The 19,469-nt window shown below is 38.8% G+C and overlaps 1 protein-coding gene across 9 annotated transcripts in view; it reads right to left on the bottom strand.

Annotated features, from left to right (window-relative positions):
* Positions 1-19,469, bottom strand: part of LOC121524929 (spermatid perinuclear RNA binding protein) — a 171,619-nt gene that overhangs the window by 16,108 nt on the left and 136,042 nt on the right. For all 9 annotated transcript variants that reach the window (XM_041810520.1, XM_041810521.1, XM_041810522.1 and 6 more), the window contains 8 exons: positions 18,608-18,713; positions 15,000-15,083; positions 14,213-14,421; positions 11,743-11,895; positions 9,325-9,459; positions 8,798-8,938; positions 7,137-7,266; positions 6,303-6,353 (listed from right to left, as the gene is read on the bottom strand). In XM_041810520.1, the coding sequence (XP_041666454.1) occupies positions 6,303-6,353; positions 7,137-7,266; positions 8,798-8,938; positions 9,325-9,459; positions 11,743-11,895; positions 14,213-14,421; positions 15,000-15,083; positions 18,608-18,713 (1,009 nt within the window). The remainder of the gene's footprint in view (positions 1-6,302; positions 6,354-7,136; positions 7,267-8,797; positions 8,939-9,324; positions 9,460-11,742; positions 11,896-14,212; positions 14,422-14,999; positions 15,084-18,607; positions 18,714-19,469) is intronic.

Raw genomic sequence — 19,469 nt, 5'->3', positions numbered from 1 at the left:
TGCATTTATGATGGACCTTAATAAACAGCAATAAAGGCCCAGTGTAAAATATTTAAGTAACAAGTTTCACAGCTTTTTTGAGTAGTGGGGCCCAACTTATTACTTAATGTAGCCATTTAGTTGACACCACATGCTCATAGTTAAAAATGTCAAGTTGGCTTTTTTCCCCCCCATACAGATAAACAGATATTTCAGCTGATTCAGCTTAGATAGCTGCGCCAAATATTTAAGTTGATTTGCCAGAAAATGCTGGCTGAGCTTTGATCTTTATGTTCACTGGGTATAAAGCTCCCAAAGTTGAGGAACCTCCATATACTGTGTTGTATTAACTTTAATAAAAGTGATCAAAAGTAGTCTCAATAAAAAATCATTTGTTCCCTCTGTGTTATGAAGTTGGCTTGTTTACATATATGTTAAATGATTCTATTGCAGTAATAAACGTATGCACATATGTGCCTTTCATGGCAACAGACTGCTACATATATAAAAATTAATAATTTCTCTGGCATTAAAACCTGTCAGAAAAAGATATATTAACATATATATTGAATAGGAGTGGCCAATTTTTAACTATAATGACATTTCAGGGTTAAAATTCGAGAAATTGTTCCTTTAAATCAGATATACACAAGGCAGTGCTCAGCTTTATTAACAGATAAACTTTATTCATCTTTAAACAATAATATTTACCTATAAATCCTTCACACAGCTCACTTTATTATTTACTTTTTACAGAGAATGTGTGTTGTGTGACTCATATTGAAAGGTTATACTCTCCCTACACAAAAACAACAAAAGGCTGATATACACTCAAAGAATGAGGTCACAATTCACAGTACAAATCCTTCAAGTTTTTGCTTATTTCTTAAGAACTTTAACCTGCAGCATTTTATTCATAGACATAAGAGATTTTTGCAAACGGTAATAAAATAAAAACAAAAAAAAAAAGCGCCTTTACAAATCTTCAGCTCAAGTCCTTAGACACCGCCTCGTCACTGAAGAAAAAGTAGAAAAACTAAAAACAGACAGGGTTTCCCTTATAGAAAATCAATTGTATGGTTTGGTATGTATTTAAAAAACAAGTTTGATGCCTGTGTCTCCTGTGCTAAAAGAAGTGGTAGTGGGGGACGGGGTAGGCGGGCACTTTCATGACAGGCAACAGAAGCATTCTCTTGGGCAAACCTAGAGGGGAGACATGAGAAGAGCACAGCTCTGCATGAGACCAGGGCAACAATTCAGTTTGTCTGCTCTCTACGCTACGCTACATCAACGTCCAACACATGACCCTATGCTACAAAGACAATGAGAGTGTGAGAGGGGAGGTGTGAATGTTTGAAAGCTCTTCACCAGCAGTTAGAGGAAGCAGAAGGAAAGAGGCTGAGAGTTAAAGAGAAGACGAATGGCCAAAGTTAATTCAGGTTATTATCACCTAGGTCTTATTCTTGGTGTTTCTTTTTTGTTCAAGTTTCTCAATGAGATTTGAAAATATTTTTACAATATTTTTTCCACAACTTCTAAAGAGCTGAGTGATCAGGCTGAACACAAGCCAACAGTTTAACCCCAGGATGTACCTTTTTTATTTTAGGATTTCACAGGAACTGTATACGTGCACAGCTCTCTAAAGAAACTCAAATGATTACTATAATATTCTACCTACAGAAGTTTGTGTAACTCAGAAATTAAAAGACTTTAGAAATCAATCAAAAGTGAGTAAAAAGTTGTTATACAGTGATGCTAACAAAGGCCAAAATAAAGACCCAAGTTTTAATATAGAGGAAAAATCATTAAGTATTGTTTATTGAACAGGAGTTTTTTAGTGATAAATAGAATAAAACAGAATAGAACACCAGTATAAATAAATAAATACATAAATGACAATGTGCTATTCTATAAGGGCTTTGGATTAATAACCATCCTGCCCTACTACTCTCTTTGCTATTGTCCAATGTTTAATAATCTAAGAAATAATAGTGTACGTCATGCTGTAAACTGTACCTTGTCCTATAACAAACTTCTGTTTAAATAATTTGGTCCCACATGGATGTAAATGCACGGTGTGCTGTGCCAAAACTTAGTGGTATGATACTTTGGGGCAGATCCACTAAAGATTTGCACAGCTTTTTGCACATTTTTTTCGCTTTGCAAGTGTCAAAATAAATGGCATCAGATCCGTAGAGCACAAACAAGGGGGAAACAATACTAACAGCACACAAAATGCATGCAAAATGCTCAGCCTAGCAAACAGCACCCCTTTCAATTTACATTTATGCAAATGAGGAGTAGGAGGAGGAATATTCCAAATTCAGCAAATTGCACCCCTTATATGCAAATAAGCTTCACTACAAATAGCACCTAATCCACAAAGGCCAGCACTAACTGCAACAGGCAGTAAAAGTGGTGCAGTAAAACCAGGTATTAAAACAGCACCATTTCTCTCTGCCCTTCTCGCTGGTGAGCTGAAGTATTTGAGGAGCAGTGGTGAGTCTGAAATGTCTTTTATATTTGACAGTATGAGGTCCAACGTTGGAGCAGCTCGTTTTTTATATCAGGCACCTTTAAAATAATCAGCTTATAGAAAATGTTTACAACGAGGCTCACCTCTTTACGGTCTACGTAGAGGAAGTTTACCTATAATGTATGTGATATAATTCTATGTCCGTTTACTAGAGCTATTTGTAAACTGTTCACGCTTATGTATGGTGAAACAGCTCTGCCTTTACGCAGCGCACACACGCTGCAGATTTGGCACATTGAGATGTTTTGTTTTCCAGCACAAAAGTAGTCTAAGATATTTAGGGATAAAATATTGATTTACGTAGCAGAAAGTTTCACACATTACAGAATAACTTATCTCTCCCCAAACGGACCAATGACTGAGTTCCGAACATACCGTTTTATCTGATAATAGAGTTTTGTATGATTTAGTTAGAACAGCAGATGTACAGCGATGTGATTACTGCATTGTTGACCCTTTTTTCTACTCTCTGAATCACTTACATTCATCTAATAATCCTCTTATGTGCTGACTGGTGTGCGTTGCGATGCATGTCTCTGTGCGAAAGAGTTCTCGATCTGAAAATAGTATTTTTCCCGGGTTTTTTTTTTTGGTCTCACTCCGTCATTGTTGTGTTGGTGATGTTACTGCACAGCCACTTGGCCTGTGGCTAAACGCGTGCCAAGTGTGCTTGGCTGCAAAGCGAATTCTTTCATTGATTCTTTGCAAAAGAGGAGCTATTAGTGGGGGGCAAATCTCACAGTAAAGTTGATGCAAGGTGCAAAAAATCGAGAAGAGTTTCTTGCTGTGGTATAACGATTGTCCACTGTTCTATATTCAGTGTTAAAGGGTCCTGCATTTTGTGATCTAATGTCCAGTGTATGAAGATGTGATGGGCCATCAGGCCTAGCAAGAATCATTAACTCAAATTTAATTTTCATCCACATTATATAAATTACACTTTTTTTTCCCATTAGTTTACTATCTTAGCCTTGTACTTACTCTATTCCTTGATTGTGCTTTCTTCAAGCACAGCCTGCTTTATTTACAGCTTTAATCAAATCAAATTTCACCCATATGCTGCCTCTAGCCAGGGGAATTTTCCTATGGCCTGCAGGATTCAGAGAGAATGCCCTCTGCAGTTGAAGTAAAAGAAGACTGTGCTGTTGATAGTTGCAGTTTTTTTGTCTAATCAGATTTAAGTTTGACATAATGGGCATATTTTTACATGCCAGGCCTTGCTGCACATCAGATGCTCTAAAAGGTCAGTGGGGAGGACTAGCAAATCTGCAAAAAACTTGATTTTCTAGTTTTTAAATGTATCTGTGCTTTTTTTGCACACAATGGCCAAAAGAGAAGTCTCTGAGAAATATCAGTATTTTTGTTCAATTTAAGGTAAGCATCACTGCTTTTGAGTGATTTGTCTGGTTTAACTGCTAAGAGTGCAGCATCACATTTGTTTTAGCGCAGCAGATTGGCTGTAATGTGCAGAGTTGAATTGTGTTATTTTGGGTTTCTGGCATGTTGAATCTGTTCTTATGGAATAGCAACAAGCCCTCATTCTCAATGGTTTCAGTCCGTCTTTATCTATCTGCAGTTAACATTTTTGTAGCTCTTATGAGCTGAGCTTAAAGGTTTCAGTGTCACTTTAAATATAAAGTTTTCTAAGGAAATAAAAACCTATAGCTATGATGTCATGAAGATATAGTCACAGGAAGTTTTAACTGCTGTACCATAGCACTGAACACCACTGATGTGAAGGTATAACATTCTGTGTTCTATTGTTTATTGTTCTACAAGGTCCTGCATTACAGTGGCATATCATTTGATACTGTATGGTATCACGTTCTCTGTTCTATTGTATAAAGTCCCAGTTGCTATTGTTTACTACTCCAAGATTCTGCATTCTTTGGTGTCATTTCCTCTGTACATGGGATACATTTTAGTGTACTATCACAACATTTTGATTAAGTAAAATGAGTTTTTTTCTATGGTTTGTTTTCTTGTATTCTATGGTATAATATTTGGCATTTATTGGCACATTCCTACATGTTTTTGATGTGATATTCTGTAGCCCATGAAATTCTCAGTGCTCCAATAAGCGCAGCAGCACTCCAAAGCCAAAAGCAGTGAATGGTGCCAGAGAACAATGGAAAAAGGAGGGATAGGATGAAGGCTTTGCTCCAGTGATAAAGGAGAAGTTCCCAGTGTTATCATGTCAAATATAAGACAAAGCAGGGAGCAGAGAAGGACTTTTTCACCTGAATATTTCCATCTTTTTCCAGCAAGTGGAAAGGGACATAACATTTGTAACAGTTTCATTTTCTTCTTCTCTTAGTCTGCTGCGGCTGCCATTTTTGAGCTACCAGGGTGTTAGAAGAAAAAGTGACATTTCAGAGCTATCAAAGGGGTTTGCAATATAGACTTATATTTCAATATTTTAGAGACACTAAAAATCCACTTCTTGATGCTGTTGCAAATTGCAAGCCAGCTCTGATTCTGTGATCCATTGTGGTTTTCATGTAAGCCATGTCTATTCTCAACCTCACATAGAAAATGACTTCCTACCTGTCTGTGGGAGGTAACAGCTCAGGTGGAAGCTTGGGGTCAGCTAAGCTCAAAGTGACAGCCCACCATGATACTTGACATGTACGAATGTGTAACAGGATAAAGGTGGGAGCTCCACAGAAGATATGAAATCACCTATCTATTTATGGTGTGTTTCTATTGGCCAGGCAACAAGTCAGATGATTTATGTCTTTCACAAATCATACAAATCATGACATGCCTGATAAAACTTAAAATAAGAAAGATGATGAGTCAAACATTAACTGAAGATTAATGGTTGAATGTAAGTAGAAACTACCGCTGAATTCAGAGTATTTTAGAGGATCCTGCATGGATGCCAGCGAGTGAAATGAAATACAGCAAATGAACATAGAGTTCCAGCTCCACCACAAACAGAAAACTAAGACGTGCCTCATATGCAGAGCTTCCAGGGTCTCAGGGGGGTACTAATCATCTACATGGGCCCCGAACCAGTTTCTTTCTGCACATAAGACCCATTCAAACTTTGAGCTGTAGGATGCCTGTAGAGGCCTCCCAATGCTGCACACTGCACAAGGCTGAGCCTGTTGAGGTGGCGGAGAGACATATAGGTACATATGCTCTTAAATTTTGAGACTAGTATAGATTTGAGCCTATAAATGTCTGTTATTCTTGTGAGTGTTTGTATGTGTAACAGAGATCCCAGTGAGGACGGAGAAACCCTTGGCAGTAGTAACATGACAGGAGCAGCTAAAGTGAGTAAAGGGAGGAACTCACACTATGTGTCCTGCAAATCTAGGCACAAATGAAAATGACGGTGGGGGGTATAATATGTCAGGGTCAAACTAAGTCAAGGAAAACATAATTTATTGTTAGGCAGTGGACACTGCAGGACTGCAAAAGCAAATTTTAGAGTTTTTACATGACATATTAAGCCTGGTTTAAGACATTTATTGATAAAACTGTGGTCCAACCACAAGAGATTAATGTGTGAGCAACAAGCAGACTAAGATTCAAGTGGACAATCAGCCAAAGCACAGATAGATATGCTTGAAGCACACCAACCAGGTTTAAGCTAAAAAGGGAGACATTGAAAAAAAAAGGCAGAGGAAAGGAAGGGTCCGGGGTGTAACATAAACCTACTGAAGACATATTAATCTACCCACAGACGGTTAGAAGTAATGGTATGTTGTGTTAAAGGGGAACTGTGTGGTTTACAGAGGAGAGAAAGTTCGAGGTAAAACAAACAAGAAGCACATACCGTATGCAGGAGCAGCTGCTGCAGCGGGGCTGTAGCCATATGTCCCAAAGCCTGTCAAGGAAGAGGATACAGTCACATTCAATTGGGTACTTGTTTAAATCCTGGCTGCACTTTTCAACATCTTAAGAAAGTTTAGCTAAGTGAGCAGAAAGTTTGGGGCTCAGTGGAGTGGAGAGGAAACTGACAGAAAACACAACCCTGAACAAATATATACACCTATTCAGAATCAAAGGGTTTTTGTGTTAAAGGATAGTTATATGAAGAGAAAATTAACACAAAAAATCATCAGGAAGGTCCAGAAAATTTAGCATTTTTTGCAATATTACCTCAAGGTAACTCCTGTCTGCTTTTATGTAAATTACTGAAAGGTATTTTCAATGCTTGGGATATTTGCAATGCAACTTCAGGAGAAATAAAAAAAGAGTACTGCAACAAAATGTATATGCAAGCTACAAAATGAAAGACTAAAGGTCAGTACTGTAGCCAGCAGCAGAATAAAATTCCAACAATGCAAAAATAAATGCTAAATATCATTTTTGCAGAATACACAAATAAATAATAATTAGTCTGAATAGACCTATGCTTTGGTGAACAAGGTTGCAGAAGCATTCTATCAAGAAATACCTTACGTCAGGGTTCAGTTATTATAAACCACTCTTTAAAAATATGCACCAGTTAGAAATGCATTGAAATAAACTTCTGTGTAAATAGCCGATCTATTATCACTTCATTTTTTGCACTTGGTTAGCATTGCCCTTAAAAGAGACTGAAACATGACCTTCATCCATCCTGAAATATAACACAAAGATTCCCCCATAGCTGTCCGTTCTCTACCTGGTGTGACGTATCCTGGAGCAGCTGCACTGACGAAGGCTCCTCGTGCCAGGGCTGCTCTACCTCTTCCTCTGGCTACCTGAGCAGCTACTGCTGAGGCTGCTGCAGCCGCCGCTAGAGCTCCTTTAGTCTAAACACAGTTAAACAAAGACACACAGGGATTAAGGCACATAAATAAACAGAGTATGCTTTTAAGAAATTGTGCTAATCTGTCAGCTTTCAATCTGTCAGCCTTACTGACAAAAGACATAAAAGAGCAGTGATCAGGTAACCAGTGGTTATTGATCTGACAGGACTCTTAATAAAAGAAGTGCTATTGATTACTGTTAGTTGAACAAAGAGGACAAATCGTACCACTTCTCTATAAAGGTGAATTCATTCAGAGTAGACATTAAAATGTGCTGCCATTACAGAAAAGGCTCTTAAGAAAAACACTGTGGGAATGTGGCCTGCAACATGAAGAATTCAAATGTGATTTCAAAATTTGATGTGTCATTAAGCATCCACAAAAGAAGAGGAAAAAGTGATGAAAAAAGTCTTATTTTGAAAGTTTAGACCATTTCTTAGGGCTGTGTGTGCATGCCAAGCTCACATTTTGACTGCCAGATAGTCAGTGGCAGTTCAGTTCGACAGATAGCTCCGATTACATGCATGGCTCCAGACTAACTTTTTTGCCACCGTCCCTGGCCATTCTTAAAAAAAAAAATGTTGCAACCCTGAAGTGAATCTAAATTTTCCCACTGAAAAAGTTGCTTCTTTACTTGGTTGCGCCACCATATGTATATATTTTTTTGCCTAAACCAGTGGTGTTCAAACATTTTTTCATGGAACGTCACATATGCTGAAGAAAAATATAAGGATGGCAGGGCCACTGGTTAACAAAGCAAGCAGCCAATCAGTGTTAAAGATTTTACAGTGACTCATCACATTTCGGGGGGGGGGGGGGGCATTTGCTCTGCCGCTGGTCAGCATGTAAATAATGCTTTGTGCAGCAAAAAGGGAAGACTCTGATGGGATGGCTCATCTCCACAGTCAGACACAAAACAAAAGCAAACTGCACAAAGCTGATAAACTTTAAAGGAATCTGGATACTTGAAGGTGATGAGAATGACATTCTATATAAATTAGACCTTGAGACGGATCAGGTAGCAGAACTATGCTGCCATGTGCCACTGTATCTTTTTTTACTCAGGATGTACTGAATCAAGATGTCTTTATTTTGGTTGTCAGTATACTTACCATATAAGCTGTCATCTCAATAAAGTCTTAAAATAATCTGAGTCAACAAAGTCATATCAAAATGTTTGTTTACCAAATTGACACAGCAGCACTTCATCCTGTCAAAACTAAGCTTCATGTTCTCATTTTTCCATGCCTGAAACCATTATGTCGGTAAGTTATCGGATCCTTTCTTAAATTTAGTCTCTAAATGTGATATATTGTAGGTATTTTTCTTTGCAATTGAATAAAACTGATCACAAGATGACAGACACCATAAAAAACATGTAAACAAAAACCCCTTTCATCCCAGGAAAGATTTCTGTTTTTCCAAACCCAATGTTGACACTGTATGACATCCTTAGTCTAGGATCCTGATAGATACTGTAGTTTCATTCTGTATATAAATACATGTCTGGTGTGTACTGTGTGTGATTCCTTACCTGAGGCAGTATCTTCTTCTTCTTGTTTGCAGCTGCATTCGGACCAGAGAAGAGTTTTTCTAGAGCTGCTAGAGCGGCGCTGGCCTTTGCTACTTTTTTGTTGGGGCCCGCCCCACGGAACTTCTGCCCATCGACCTCCACCTGACATGCACACATGCACAAAAAAACAAAACCCACTTATCAGTCATCAGTAACTCATCCAGCGAGTCTGGCTGAACAGGACGGCTTGTTTAGTGAAGCCCCGCTGTCAGGCAGGCCTGCTAATCAATCAGCAGAGCGATGGAGCAGCCAGGCATGTCAGAAAACAACACACCCCACAGAGAACGGGCCAGCTCCACGAACAGAGCTGACTGATTGACTGTACCAGAGATCAGTCTGTTTATAAATGTGTGCTTGTGTGGCTTTCCTCTCTGAATGTGTCTCCCTTTGAATGTACATATGAACATGTACTGTAAGTTTATGGGCTTATGTGCCTGAACTTCTCACTCTTGGTTTAAAATCTTTGAGCAGTGGTTCATGAAACTCACCTCCATCACAAAGCGCTTGTCGTGACTGCCTCCGCTTTCAGAGATGAGTTCGTATTTGAGGCCTCGTCTCTTTTCATTTAGCTCCATGACGGGATTCTTCCCACTCGCTGTCAGTATGGGACCCTGAGTTCGCACCTGGGGAATAAAAAGCTGGTATTTAAGTAAAAAAAACAAACAAAAAAAAAACCATTTTCATAGCTTTATCAGGTATCACACAGAGCACCATAAAACAATGATTCTCAACCCGTCTAGCCTGAGGATCCACCACAACTTCTTTAATCACAAATCATGACTTAAAGTTTCAAACATTTCTAACCTTTTCCTAACATCCTAGTTTTATCCTGGATGCTAACATTATTTTCTATATTTTACCACTGTTGTACAATGATGTCTTTAAATTTGTAATACTCAAAGCTTGTAAAAGTCAAAATTGAGGGTTATCTTCCAATTTTCAGACAATATAAAAACTTCAGCAAGGGTTTGAGCTATCACTGGAGAAAGCATCATGGCAAAACAAAATAAATCAGTTTAGATTTGAGAAAAGGAATTGTTGATGCTCACAAAGCAGGAGAAGGATATACAAAGTTATCACAGCATTTCCAAGTGTCAAGGACTGGAGTGAAAAATATCCTCAAGAAATTTAAAGAGAGTCACACAGTCCAGAACGAGTCTGGCAGAGGTAGGAAGAGAGAGATTTCAAAGACTGGAAAGAAAACTAGTGAGAGAACCAGTATGTCTGAAGACTCCAAAAACATGCAGAGATACTAATGAAATACTTAGCAAAGTCAGGAATTGTAGTCTCAAAGAAAACAATCACTAGAGCCCTGCACAGGAATGGACAGAGAGGTTGCAGACCAAGAAAAACTTCTCTTCTGCATGAGAGACACATTCAAGCTGGACTGAAGTCTGCTAAGGACAACCTGGAGAAAAATTAGGAATTCTGGAAACATGTCCTTTGGTCAAATGAGACCAAACTAGGGCTCTTTAACCACAGAGATATTGATTATGTTTAGAGAAGGAGGGGAGAGACCAAGAGAACAACGTTCCCACAGTAAAACATGGCTGAGGGAGGATTATGCTATGGTGATGCTTCAGCGTGTCTGGGAACCTCCTAAACCCTTTTACACCTTGCGCATTGCCGACGATGCGCTGTTGAAGCACACTTTGCATGACCATAATTGCATGACTGTTTGTGTAATCGGAAAAATTAAAACAGTTTCTGAAAGCTGAGAAACTGTGCTTCAAAGCCAGCATGTGGTTATTACTGTGATTTCTCCTTTTCTCACTAAGATTCTAGCATAAAGTTCCCCTGTTTTTTGTGTTTTTTCATTTCAAACTGTTAAAACACTCTTAACATGCCGTAAAATGTGTTTTATCCATGTTAATTATTTTTTCCGTCGTTGAGTTATGATTATAAGGGTTTTCTCCATTTTTTTAAACTTATTCGGCTGGGAGCTCCTCATTTTAGCTGTCTACAGTCTCATCTACAAACCGGAAGTCCCAACATCCAGTAAAATGTAAATAACTGCCATATATTAAAAGTTCTAAGTATTGTGGAAAAATGGGCAAAACAGGACATTTTCTAGGCCTTTTATGGTTAAAGTAAGAAAAGAGTCCAGAAACTCAGGTGTTAAAGGGTTAAGGTGTTAGATATCATGAGGTGAAGAAGGACATATAAAGATTTTAAAAGAAAACTTTGAGCAGTCAGCTGAAAAACTGGATCTGGGCCATCTTTGTCCACCAACATGACAACGACCCACAACATATAGTATGTGGCAATCATACATTTTGCTGAAATGTGTGGTCAGTATGTCAGCTGTAAAACTCAACAGAAATGTTCACATTTATTTATTTCACTTAACCTTCATATAACCAAAAAACCTGAGATTAAGAATGACTTCTTCAAGAGTGTCCTGGCCAAGACACCAGAGTAAAACAATGTTACTCACCAACATTGAGCAGCAATGCATACTAGCACAATACTGCACCAGGACACATGACATAACTAAAATAGCAAAGACTTGTCAGAATTAAGCAAAAATCATAAATTGCTTAAACCAGGCAGAACATCTACAAACCAATGTGCCTGCCTCCAAGTCATTTAGCATCCTTAAAGCATCAAGTGAGACCAAGCCATCATTATAAGCAAAGGGAGTAGCAAATTTTCATATCTGCGACTACGATGATTACTTTTTCAGGATATTATCTGCCAATACCAGTATTATGCTGATAATATTGTGCACTCCTATTGAGAACCATGGCATTGAAAGACAGAAAAGGAGCCTTTTGTGAAAGTATGCTTAATTAAGTTTGGATACCTTCAATGTCCACAAAGCACAGACGCCTTAACATTTTTATGATTTAACAAAGACATAATACAATTACGTATATAAAGTTCTGTAACAGTGGATGTTTTACCTCCAGTGTGTTAGAACTGTCCGTGGAGTGTGTTGGGTTATTGCTGTGGTGTGACGATGTCTCGCTCTTCCCCTCACCATCTGACTTCTCGTCTGAACTCATGGGGTCGAGGTCTGAGTCAAAACCTGTTGGGTAGCCCATAGCCTGGAGAACCTGGAAAAAGGAAGATGTTATAATAAAGGAGACTGAAGGAGAGAGGAAAAAATCAGACACCTTGATGGTGGTCTAGAATAGAAAACTGACAATTTTTGACATCTTTTGATTTTTGCTGTTAAAAATGTACATCTAGTAAGTCTCATAGGATCCTTGTTCCATCTTTGGTGTGGACGGCTGGCCACTGTAGAACTGTCTGACTCCAACTACTACAACTTATCATATCCAAGAAAGAACGTTAAAGATGGACTTATGGCTAGGACAGCCATAAATTAATTAGGCCTGCAATTAAACAAGAAGCTTCGTTTATTGAAATTACACCCATGTTGAAAAGAAAATCAATTGGCTGGTATTAAAAAAAAAAAAAAAAAAAAAAAAAAAAAAAGCAACCCTGCGCACTATTAAGAAAACACTAACATTAATATCAACTCAGTCCATGAAAGGTTCCCCATGGTAACCTTCTGGTACAAAAATGAACTCAAAAATTAGCTTTAGAAACATTATTAATTATTTTTAACCTTAATATGTTGCACTGAAATACCAGTTGGCTCAGAGCCCACCAGAGTGCACTTGTCTATAATCATAGGCTTTGATTTCCATAATCATGGCACAATAACTATTAAAAATCATACAGCGAACAAAATAATTTCAGATATAATTGTTTTTGTCTTAATCATTAATAATAACTATAAACAAGATCACTGGTTTTAGCCTGCATTCTGTAGTTTTTAGCCTATTCCAGACAGCACACATTGCTTATATTCCAAAGTAAAGTGAAAACAATCGTATTAATTTCTGCATCTCTTTTCTTTTTCTGCACCTCATTCTTCTCTCTTCTTACATCTCCCTCTTCTCTTCTTCTGCAGCTTCCATCTCTTCCTTTTCTACATCCTCCTCATATCTATTTCTGCATTTCCCTTTTCTCTTCGTGTGCGTCTTTCTCTTCCTTTTCTATATCTCCCTCTTCTCCCTTTCTGCTTTTTGTAGGACTTTTCTTTCTTACCACCATTACTTTGCTCAATGTTGCTCAGTGCTGTACTCATAGTGAATAAATGTTGGATCTTTTTAAAAAGTGCAGACCTTTCCCCTTTTTGTACAGAGTCTCAAGATTACATCGGTTATGAATTGGCACTATAAAATTAAAGATTCATTCACAACTAATTGATTGATTTTCTAATAAGGACTTGGAAAAAGAGACTTAATAAAGAGCAGTGTGCTGCTTTAGTTCTCTTCCTACATCCAGCTGATAATTCACTAAATTACTGATCATGATTTTTTAAAGGACTAAAACACGCACAAAAACAGTGAATAAGACCTTAACCTTATCTAAAATACATGAATTCTACATAAAAGCCTAATTTAAAGTAAAAAAGGATGGGAAATGATGTCCTTCCAATTCTCTCTATAGCAGAGGGGTGCATAGCTATTTAGCTAGCTGAATAAAAGTGACCTTTTCAAACCAGGTAACGTCAAAGACAACTATGCACATCAGATAAGTTAAGGTCAATTATATAACAGGAAATTCAGACTGATAAATGTATGTCCTTTTGTGGAATGAGCCTGGTCAGATCAAATTGTATTGAAGTTTTAAAGCTTGAAGGTCACAAAGAATGAAAAGCAGCGCATGGATGGTAAATATACGCAATAATAAAGTAGTCAGTCTAACAACAAAAATACAACGTTAGCTCAATAGAAGCAGCTGTGCTGCAGCATGCTGTAACATGACCAGGTTTAATCCAACTCTCACAATAAATAAATACAATAAATCCATTACAGCTGAATGCTGCACAGAATCATGAGTCCAACATAATTCAGCAACAGCATGATAGCAAGACAGAAACTGGGAATCAGAACAATATGCAGGCAGAAGAAAAGGAGAACGACACATTTCTGACCCAATTGTGTGATTGTGTTACAGCTGCTGCACCTGCTGCTACAGTGAGCAGAGAAGGAAAGGGGAAGGGAGAAATGGGCAGAAAGAAAGAAGGGAAGATCAAAAGGTGAGAGAAAGAAAGTGAGTGATGAGAAGAGGAGAAAAAGGGGGAGAGAAGGGGAGAAAAAGGCCTTTTATGGGAATAGAGCCGATAGCGGATTATCCCAGCTCTGTGCTCAGGAGAGCCTCTTTGTTCACAACCACTTTGGGATTACATGGATTTGCCCACCTCCATCCATCCCTCCTCAAACACTCGCAGACACAAACGTATAGGCGAACAGAAACAAACATTTATACATCCAGACTGGTTCGGCGACAGCTGAAGCTTAGAAAGATCTTCAGGAAGCCAAAACATAATCAGAATTGTTTCATTTCCTTTCTCACCTTGACAGCGACGTGCAGCTTGGCGGTCTTCTTTGAGGATCCTGATGCTTCATAAATGGTTCCATCCAGATCCACGGACATGGTGAAGACCGGCGCGTGAACCGGGCCCGACTGGGACAGCAGGCGGTACTGCAGCCCCGGCCGGATCTGGTTCAATCGCATCAGGGCGTTCATTGGCTGGTTGGAGTCTATGGCTTTACTGTCCAGAACTAATGAGAGGAGAGTAGAGCAGATGAGGACACATTTTATAAAGGATTGTAGGCGGTTGTAACAATTATCCAGCCAGAATTGGACATACTGTGCCAATTTAGAGACACTGTATGGAATAGATTACATTTTTTGGAGGTTTCCAGTGCTCTCCCTTGTTGTTTTCATGAAGAATAAAGGCGCCTCTCTATTTTCTCTCTCTTTCAATCACTTTCCCTGTGTTTGTCAATATCTAAAAGATGCCTCTCTGTCTCCATTAGTCGTGGTCCATCTTCTGCTTGTATGAAGAAAGAGCTGAGGATGGTTGGGTGGCCTACTAAAACGTTAGCGATCAATTCTATCGATCTGTCTCCATGGGATAAAAAGCAAGTGGAAGAGAGAGAGGCAGACGCAGGGAAATGCAGAGAGAAACAGAGACAAATGGAACAGGAGCAAGGCTAATGAATGTCTGTGCACTGTGAGGCCTTGTTCAATATTAAAAAAAAAAAAGTCCAAATATCTTTCCTTATAGTAGCCTGCTTTAAAAAAGCAGTTGACTATTATATCACAGTATTGTTTTTTGTTTTTCATCCTCTTATACCTTTCCTCAGATTCCTCTTCATCTTTTTGATGAGGTCCTTGTCATCCATCGTTCCATCCTCATATGGCCTCTTCAGACCTAAACCTGCAAAAAAAGACAGGAACATAAAGAGCCCTATTAATCAATCATTTACTACAAGAACACACAAAAGCTCTCAGGTGCGACAGAAAAGAAAAGGGAGGCACAGAACAAGTGATCTGTGAACAGAAGATGGAAAACCTCACAGACAAGATCAGCTGAACAGACGGGTAGAGAAGCAAACAGTCAAACCACGAGGAAGACATATAAGCTCCTTTCCTACATGCACCTTAATCTGCAAATGCTCTGGCAACTTTCCACAGCGGTGCAGAAGGCATGAAAAGACTCGAGTCGATTTTCCACGAAAGTCGCTTTGAGAACTTGCCAACTGTCTCTGGTGAAACATGGCAGAAACATTCCTGCTTAAAGCTCCCACATGGTTCCATATTTTTAATCAGGCTTCTGAGTTTTTGATGGTAAACAAGTCATATCTAAATGTATATTTTTGATGCTTCAGATGTCAGGAACATTGACAGTGCTGTTAGTGATGTTGTGTAGGAAACCACTCAAAACAGGCAGAGCGGTAACATCATGAGTGAAAAGTTTTGATAACAAGGAAGGTTATTAGTGTTGATGAAAACTCAGGAAAAATGAAAACCACACAGACTTAAACATCTCTGTAAACTGAGATGAAAATGAAAATAGAACTTTTCAAATAAAATCTAAGACTGTAGTTCTTTTTAAGAATATCGTTGGGGATTTTGCTTTTATTATTGCAGAGACAGCTGAAGAGATACAAGAAATTAAGGAGGACTATAGACTTTAGTGAAATTCATACATTATGACACCATATTAGGGACACTATAAACAGAAATGGATAAATAAATAATCTTAAATGATACATTCATTTTCAAGAAAGAGCTTGATTTTTTCTGTCTATTTAGTCCTAAATTTACAAGGGGAACCTAACTCTGATATTTTTTTATTTTAAGAATACTTAATTTAATGTTTATAAAGATAGAAATTTATGAGTTTCTAACTTGCACATTTAAGAGAAACCAAACTCAAAAAACTGGTTGGATCAGATTCTGTGCTATACTCACAAGAATTTCATAATTGCTCAGTTCCAGTAGTAAGTATCATTTTATCAGCCTCTCAGTACTTTTACAGGGAGAATGGCTTCATCTGGTATGATTTCTTTTACACGCTATGGGTTATCTATTACTTTATGATCTCAGAAATTCTAAGCTTTGGTTCTCAAAATTGTATGATCCTTTTTAAACCTCTTGTAAATTTATGAGTCTTTAAATTTAAAAATGTTGATTTTTTTTCTTGAAAATTAACAGATGCTCTTTATTTTACTTTTTTATAATTGATTTATAATTTTTTTTAATTAAACAAATAGTAAGCTGTTATTTATGTTTGCTGGTGTTTGGGTCATCCCCCTGTCTTTCCACGAGCCCACGTGGAAAGCATTAAGCAGGAACAGCACACATTCCTGCTGTTCTTATGCCGATAAGGAAAGCATAAGTTAGGGAGAGAAGCAGCAAAAGCAGGCATCAATGACAACAGAATGACGCTGATTAAGCTGAATGAAGGAGGAGCTGGGGTGAAGGAGGGTTGCAAGAGCAGCTTGCAGAGAGGGTGGCAGAGCGTATTCAGGCAAGAACAGTTTAGCAGCCTGAGTGTGATTAACCAATAGTGTGCTTAGAGCAAATCAGCTGGCTGTCAGTTGATGAAGGCTTGTGTGAGATCAGCTGCTCTCAGTTATGATAGTGCTTTACTCCATGGCCTGCCTGAACAAATGCTATAAGCTAACTTTTAAGATGGTACAAAAGTCTAAAATGAGTTGGAAACCGGTTAAAATGCTACAATGTGGAATATCAAAATGAAACAAGCAGGAGATTAACCTGGATTTACTACAGAAATTCTGAGGTTAACTGCAAATGACATCTTTTTTTTTTTTACAGTTTGATAGCCCTACTAAAATACACTATAATGCCAAAAGTATTCACTCACCCATCCAAATAATTGAAATTAGGTGTTCCAATCACTTCCATGGCCACAGGTGTTTAAAATGAAGCACCTAGGCATGCAGACTGTTTCTACAAACATTTGTGAAAGAAAGACTCGCTCTCAGGAGCTCAGTGAATTCCAGCGTGGTACTGTGATAGGATGCCACCTGAGCACAAGTCCAGTCGTGAAATTTCCTTGCTCCTTAATATTCTGCAGTCAACTGTCAGAGGTATTATAACAAAGTGGAAGCGATTGGGAATGACAGCAACTCAGCCATGAAGTGGTAGGCCACGTTAAACGATGGGGCGGGGTCAGCAGATGTTTAGGGGCATAGTGCGCAGAGGTTACCAACTTTCTGCAGAGTCAATCACGACAGACCTCCAAACTTCATGTGGCCTTCAGATTAGCTCAAGAACAGCACGTAGAGAGCCTCATGGAATGGGTTTCCATGGCCGAGCAGCTGCATCCAAGCCATACATCACCAAGTGCAATGCAAAGTGTCGGATGCAGTGGTGTAAAGCATACCGCTACTGGACTCTAGAGCAGTGGAGTTGCGTTCTCTGGAGTGACGAATCGCGCTTCTCCATCTGGCAATCTGATGGACGAGTCTGGGTTTGGCAGTTGCTAGGAGAGCGGTACTTGTCTGACTGCATTGTGCCAAGTTTAAAGTTTGGTGGAGGGGGGATTATGGCGTGGGGTTGTTTTTCAGGAACTGGGCTTGGCCCCTTAGTTCCAGTGAAAGGAACTCTGAATGTTTCAGCATACCAAGAGAATTCCATGTGCCAAACTTCGTGGGAACAGTTTGGGGATGGCCCCTTCCTGTTCCAACATGACTGTACGCCAGTGCACAAAGCAAGGTCCATAAAGACATGGATGAGAGAGTTTGGTGTGGATGAACTTGACTGGCCTGCACAGAGTCCTGACCTCAACCCAATAGAACACCTTTGGGATGAATTAGAGCGGAGACTGAGAGCCAGGCCTTCTCGTCCAACATCAGTGTGTGACCTCATAAATGCACTTCTGGAAGAATGGTCAAAAATTCCCATGAACACACTCCTAAACCTTGTGGAAAACCTTCCCAGAAGAGTTGAAGCTGTTAAAGCTGCAAAGGGTGGACCGATGTCATATTAGACCCTATGGATTAAGAATGGGATGTCACTTAAATTCATATGCGAGTCAAGGCAGGTGAGCAAATACTTTTGGCAATATAGTGTATTAAATTTAACTTACTCAACCAGACAAAACAGCTTTAAAAGCTCATTTAATCTAAACAAAAATTTACATCAAAAGTCAAAATGACACAGAACTAGGAAATAATTTATAAAAATCAGGTCCATGATATCCATGACAGCAAGTCTGATCGTTGTGCAAAAGCCTTTTGTCTGACCACAAAAAGGCTGTATAAAAGGTTTCAAGTCCGAGAAGGGCAGACAGATCAACACAAGCCCTAACATGAACAGATCAACAAGCAGGGTGAGAAATTGATATATCTGGAGTCTAGACAGAGAGCCTGTCAGACATGAGACAGAGGAATAAAGGCCAAGGAAGATGAAGCAGACACAATGCACACACACCTTCTTTGTCCGACCATGGGTACTTCTGTGAGGGTTTATTTGAGGGAAGAGGATCCATCTCCAACACTTTGTACATCTGTCCAAAAGCCATGAGTCTGAGGGAGTGCTGGTAAACGAACAAACATGCAAATACACAGAGGAGAAGACAGATTATGGACATTAAAAGAGGAAAGTGATGAGCTTTTTGTGCTTTAATTTCATATTTAATTAAAATGCTTTGGGATCTTACATTTCTTGATTGCATTTCATTGACCTTTGCTGACCATCTCTTTCAAACCTCTTAACTTTGTGTTTCCAAAAACTCTCTTTAACAAAAATTTAATTGCAAGCCCCGGCACTGGAAATTAATTCCAAACATTGTCCTAAAGCACTCCACTCTGGAGCTGACTCTCTTATAAATTAAAGTCAAAAAAGGGGCAAAAGCAATCCTTATACTCTGATTAGTTGTGAGAGAGAATGCCCTGAAGTTTGCACTCTGTATCAAACAGAGATTTAAACAGACAGGCTGGAAGAAACCCTTCATGAAGAGAAGTTATCCAAAAATGTTGTTTTGTTCTTAACTTTTTTGATAAAGATTTAATTGAATTTCATATCATCTCTATTACAAAATAAGCAGAATTTTAGGCCCAGGACCAGATTTTGATAAGTCTTTAGTGTCTGTCTGTAGCATGTGAGTGAAATTTACCATGGGCATTTCAGTGTTGTACAATTATGTTGGATACAAAGAGGTGGGTTGCAATCTGCCATACTGCAGTCCTGGAACTTGTTGACATATGACATACCAGACTGTTTCATATATCCATTGCATGGGACACATTTCACATCCATCTGAGGAACAGACCACAGACTGTGTTTGGGAAGG

Source organism: Cheilinus undulatus, linkage group 17 (genome assembly GCF_018320785.1).
Source record: "Cheilinus undulatus linkage group 17, ASM1832078v1, whole genome shotgun sequence".
Classification (NCBI taxonomy): domain Eukaryota; kingdom Metazoa; phylum Chordata; class Actinopteri; order Labriformes; family Labridae; genus Cheilinus; species Cheilinus undulatus.
Note: the sequence above shows the minus strand (reverse complement) of the source record. Positions and strands in the feature narration are given on the sequence as shown.